Source organism: Herpailurus yagouaroundi, unplaced genomic scaffold (assembly GCF_014898765.1).
Source record: "Herpailurus yagouaroundi ecotype Mexico unplaced genomic scaffold, PumYag 210, whole genome shotgun sequence".
NCBI classification, from domain to species: domain Eukaryota; kingdom Metazoa; phylum Chordata; class Mammalia; order Carnivora; family Felidae; genus Herpailurus; species Herpailurus yagouaroundi.
Genome location: NW_024412441.1, coordinates 15,267,706 through 15,271,909, shown reverse-complemented (window position 1 = coordinate 15,271,909; position 4,204 = coordinate 15,267,706). Strand labels below are relative to the sequence as shown.

Genomic DNA, 4,204 nt, shown 5'->3' with positions numbered 1-4,204 from the left:
GCTGTAAACATTGGGGTACATGTGCCCCTTCTAATCAGCACTCCTGTATTCTTTGGATAAATTCCTAGTAGTGCAATTGCTGGGTGATAGATATGCTTTTAAATGTCTATTTCAGTATCATAAATACTAATTGCTGTTAGGTATTTACTCAGTCATAATTTTACCAAATTGAAATGGGTCTTTGTGGGCACTTGATTCAAGCAAAGCCTGCATTCCTAATTGAAAGTAAACGTCTTCCGATTCCACTAGTTTTGTGATAAGTAGTGAAGCAGCTATTCTCTCAAGACTTTCCACACTGTCTTATGTTCTATTCTACATATCTGAAACCATAACCCACCTTCCTTAGAGGTAATTGCACCCAGCATGCACTCAGGAAAAGCTCACACTACATCACGTGGTCATATGCAGAACTGTGAGTCTGTGTGCTACGTTAAACTCAGAGCAGTTTAAAAATCACAGCAAACGTCACTTTTCCCTTCAAGACCCAACCAGCCTGGCAAAACTAACTTTAGAATGGGACCTGCCAAACTCTGAGCACACAAAAGAGGTCAAATCTGAACAAACCCTTACTACGTTGATGCAGGTGGAGAGCCCAGGGAGCAAAGGTGAAAACGTCTACCCTTCTGAAGCAAGGCTCTCATTTTTACGTTTTATCATTATTACTTGAACTCGTCGTGGCCACTGTCCTAAACAGCTTCCCAAGGGCAGGGGGCTCACAGACGGCTTAATGCTCCTGTGTTATCTTGTGTGCAGTACCCAGCGTGAGTTGATGTGGAAAATCTTTAATTATTAATGACAGACATGTCACTGTGCTCTTCTCTTCTAGTGACCAGGGAATTTGGACCAAGGTTTGAGCGATGGGGAACAGCGGTAGAGAAAGCAGCTCTCACTCACGGAGCACGGGTCATTGCGCACTGCGTGAATCACATTGTTCATCGCTAGTCCGTTACCCCATTTTACAAATGTGAAAACTAAGGCTCAGAAAGGCTAAGTAATGTGCCCAGGATGGAACTGTTGGGAATTTGCAATGCCGGGGTTCATAGCCAGGAGAGCCTGGCTGCAAATCTCAAGTTCGCTCCTCTACCTCATGTTGCACCCTTGTGCTCCCGTGTCACTTTCCAGTGGGCCAAGTACTTCTGCGTGCATTTAAGTCATTTAGTTTTCATTATGAGCAGAACTGGGCATGGCCATGTCCCCTCACCAGTGCTACACAGCTCATTAGTGGCAGAGCCAAGATTTGAACTCAGCCTGCCTGACACCAAGTCTGTTCTCTTTCCACCCTACCACAGCTACCTTCCAATGGAAGCCCTCTCCCCCAGTCCTTAGAGCAAGTCTTGTTTCATCTGATGGCAATCCAAATTACCTAGAGAGACAGGAGAGAGATTGCTTCCTTCAGAGTACAGTGCTTTTATTTATTTTTTTTAACTTTTTTAATGTTTCTTTACTTTTGAGATACAGAGAGAGACAGAGCATGAGCGGGGGAGGGCAGAAAGAGGGAGACACAGAATCGAAAGCAGGCTCCAGGCTCTGAGCTGTCAACACAGAGCCCGGTGCGAGGCTCGAACCCACAAACTGCAAGATCGTGACCTGAGCCCATGTCAGACCCCCAACCGACTGAGCCCCCAAGGCGCCCCTAGAGTATGGTGCTTTAGAAAACTCTAGGCTCTCAGGTGTGTTGAAGGCTGGCAGGCAGTTGTACCCCCACTTGGGCCAAGGAGACCAGAGCAGTGGCATAACCACAGGACTAGACCTGGGAATAAATGAGGTGATCAACAGACTAGATTTCCCTTCCTCAAGAGAGAGATGCAAAACTTCTAAGAAAACAAGCCCAGGGCACAAGTACTGTCACCCACCCTTACCTGCCCCAATCAAAAATTGTTCCTCTGGCATACTGTTCTGTTCTCATCCTTTGAAAGATATTATGTGTTGTTCATTGAAAGGTGCACCCTCTTTGAAAAGCACAATGTTCCGTGTAAATGCAGGGCGGTGGTGTTGTTATTGTTACCATGATTATTTCTGCAGGGGAAGAAGAGGAGGGGCCGGGGAGCTGAGGTTCCTTCCCTAGCCCCCTCCCTCCTGCCGTGTCTGCTAACTGATCGGCAGGATGCCTCTGCTAGGTGTCGATAGAAGAGTCAGACCAAAAGTATTGTCTGAGGACATCACGAATAACGCAGGCAGAATGATTCAAAAAGAAATCAATGGTCCTAAAAATAGCAAAGAGATGTTACAGAATAACGTCTTAATGGGAAAAAAAGGGGTTGAATGATGTGTTGTATTGTAAAAAATCAAGTGTTTTTAAAATGTCTATACAGCTTTTCCGGACCTGGTTGAGCAGGAGGCGCCATCATGGGAGTCGACATCCGCCACAACAAGGACCGAAAGGTTCGGCGCAAGGAACCCAAGAGCCAGGACATCTACCTGAGACTGTTGGTCAAGCTGTACCGGTTTCTGGCCAGACGGACCAACTCTACCTTTAACCAAGTTGTGTTAAAGAGGTTGTTCATGAGTCGCACCAACCGGCCACCTCTGTCCCTTTCCCGGATGATCCGGAAGATGAAGCTGCCTGGCCGGGAAAACAAAACCGCCGTGGTTGTCGGGACGATAACCGATGACGTGCGGGTCCAGGAGGTGCCCAAACTGAAGGTGTGCGCACTGCGTGTGAGCAGCCGTGCCCGGAGCCGCATCCTCAAAGCTGGAGGCAAGATCCTCACCTTCGACCAGCTGGCCCTGGACTCCCCCAAGGGCTGTGGCACCGTCTTGCTCTCTGGTCCGCGCAAGGGCCGAGAGGTGTACAGGCATTTCGGCAAGGCCCCAGGGACCCCACACAGCCACACCAAACCCTACGTGCGATCCAAGGGCCGGAAGTTCGAGCGCGCCAGAGGCCGCAGGGCCAGCCGAGGCTACAAAAACTAACCCCAGACCCTGCCTTGTTATTAAAAAGATTTGGACTGTTAAAAAAAATAAATAAATAAAAATAAATAAAATGTCTATACAGAAGTATAAGTGATCAGCTTAAAAAAGGGAGAGAAAAGCCTGGTGACATTCAAGCTGAGAAGCCCCTGGACCTCAGACCGTGGCAAAGCCCACTGTGAGAGGACACGCCTTTCCCCTGTTGATTGCAACTTCTTCCTAGTACCCTGGAGGAAAGAGCTGCTGATGAGGAAGGTGGCAATCTTCCCATGGCAAAAATGACCCAGGAAGGAGCACGCCGCTAACAGAAGCTTCATTCACGTGCATGTGCGCGGACACACACACGTGTGCATGCACACACACGCCTGCTCCAGTCTTGGTCGTTGGGTTCATTGTGCTGTATTACACTGTGCTGTATTGAATAGTGTGGGTATTGAATATTTGGGTTCAGCCAAATAGTGGATTTGGCTGAATTGTGCTGAATTCATCCTCAGTGTGGGTGTAAAGCAGGTAGATAGTCCTGATTTCAACTTCAACCGAAGGTGGGGGATGGGCCTTCAACCGAGAATCATGAAATTCAAAGAATTGCCAGCTTCCAACGGCTCTTGAGGACTCTCTCTGGCCTTGCTCTCCTGGATAATGACTCAGAACCTCAGAGAAAATGCTGATGGCCATCCCCAAGAAGAGTGCTCTGGTGGGGCTCTAAGATCCAGTTTTGCATCCTGCCCCACCATCACCATCTCCCTGTGAGTCCCTGCTGGTCCATTGAAGAAACTGGGTTCAATATTTGGGAAAGTTACATTTGTATCACGGATCGTGACCATAATGTATTTTTCCAACTCTTACTCCTGAAGATAATATTCTTGTTTGCTAAAATAATGGAACTTGGGGCGCCTGGGTGGCGCAGTCGGTTAAGCGTCCGGCTTCAGCCAGGTCACGATCTCGCGGTCCGTGAGTTCGAGCCCCGCATCGGGCTCTGGGCTGATGGCTCAGAGCCTGGAGCCTGTTTCCGATTCTGTGTCTCCCTCTCTCTCTGCCCCTCCCCCGTTCATGCTCTGTCTCTCTCTGTCCCAAAAATAAATAAACGTTGAAAAAAAAAAAATGTTAAAAAAAAAAAATAAATAAATAAATAAATAAATAAATAAAATAATGGAACTTAACTGGTACCAGTAACCTAATGGCCAAAATAGGGTTGGAATATTTTATTGGCAAGATGCAGGGTATATGGCTGCCTCTGTGGAGAGGCTTTTCAAAGGTGCAACGTGGGCAACTTTCATGTCAATTAGGAAGCTTT

General features: G+C 47.6%; 1 protein-coding gene across 1 annotated transcript; it reads left to right on the top strand.

Annotated features, from left to right (window-relative positions):
* The first annotated feature begins 2,311 nt into the window (after positions 1–2,311).
* LOC121016351 (ribosomal protein L18) lies at positions 2,312–2,961 on the top strand. The gene has a single exon (XM_040453865.1). It carries the CDS (start codon positions 2,347–2,349, stop codon positions 2,911–2,913), a length of 567 nt encoding a protein of 188 aa, XP_040309799.1. The 5' UTR covers positions 2,312–2,346; the 3' UTR covers positions 2,914–2,961.
* Positions 2,962–4,204: the final 1,243 nt, after the last annotated feature.

Coding starts and splice junctions, on each gene's coding strand:
- LOC121016351 (XM_040453865.1), top strand. CDS start 2,347: ATGGGAGTCGACATCCGCCACAACAAGGACCGAAAGGTTCGGCGCAAG.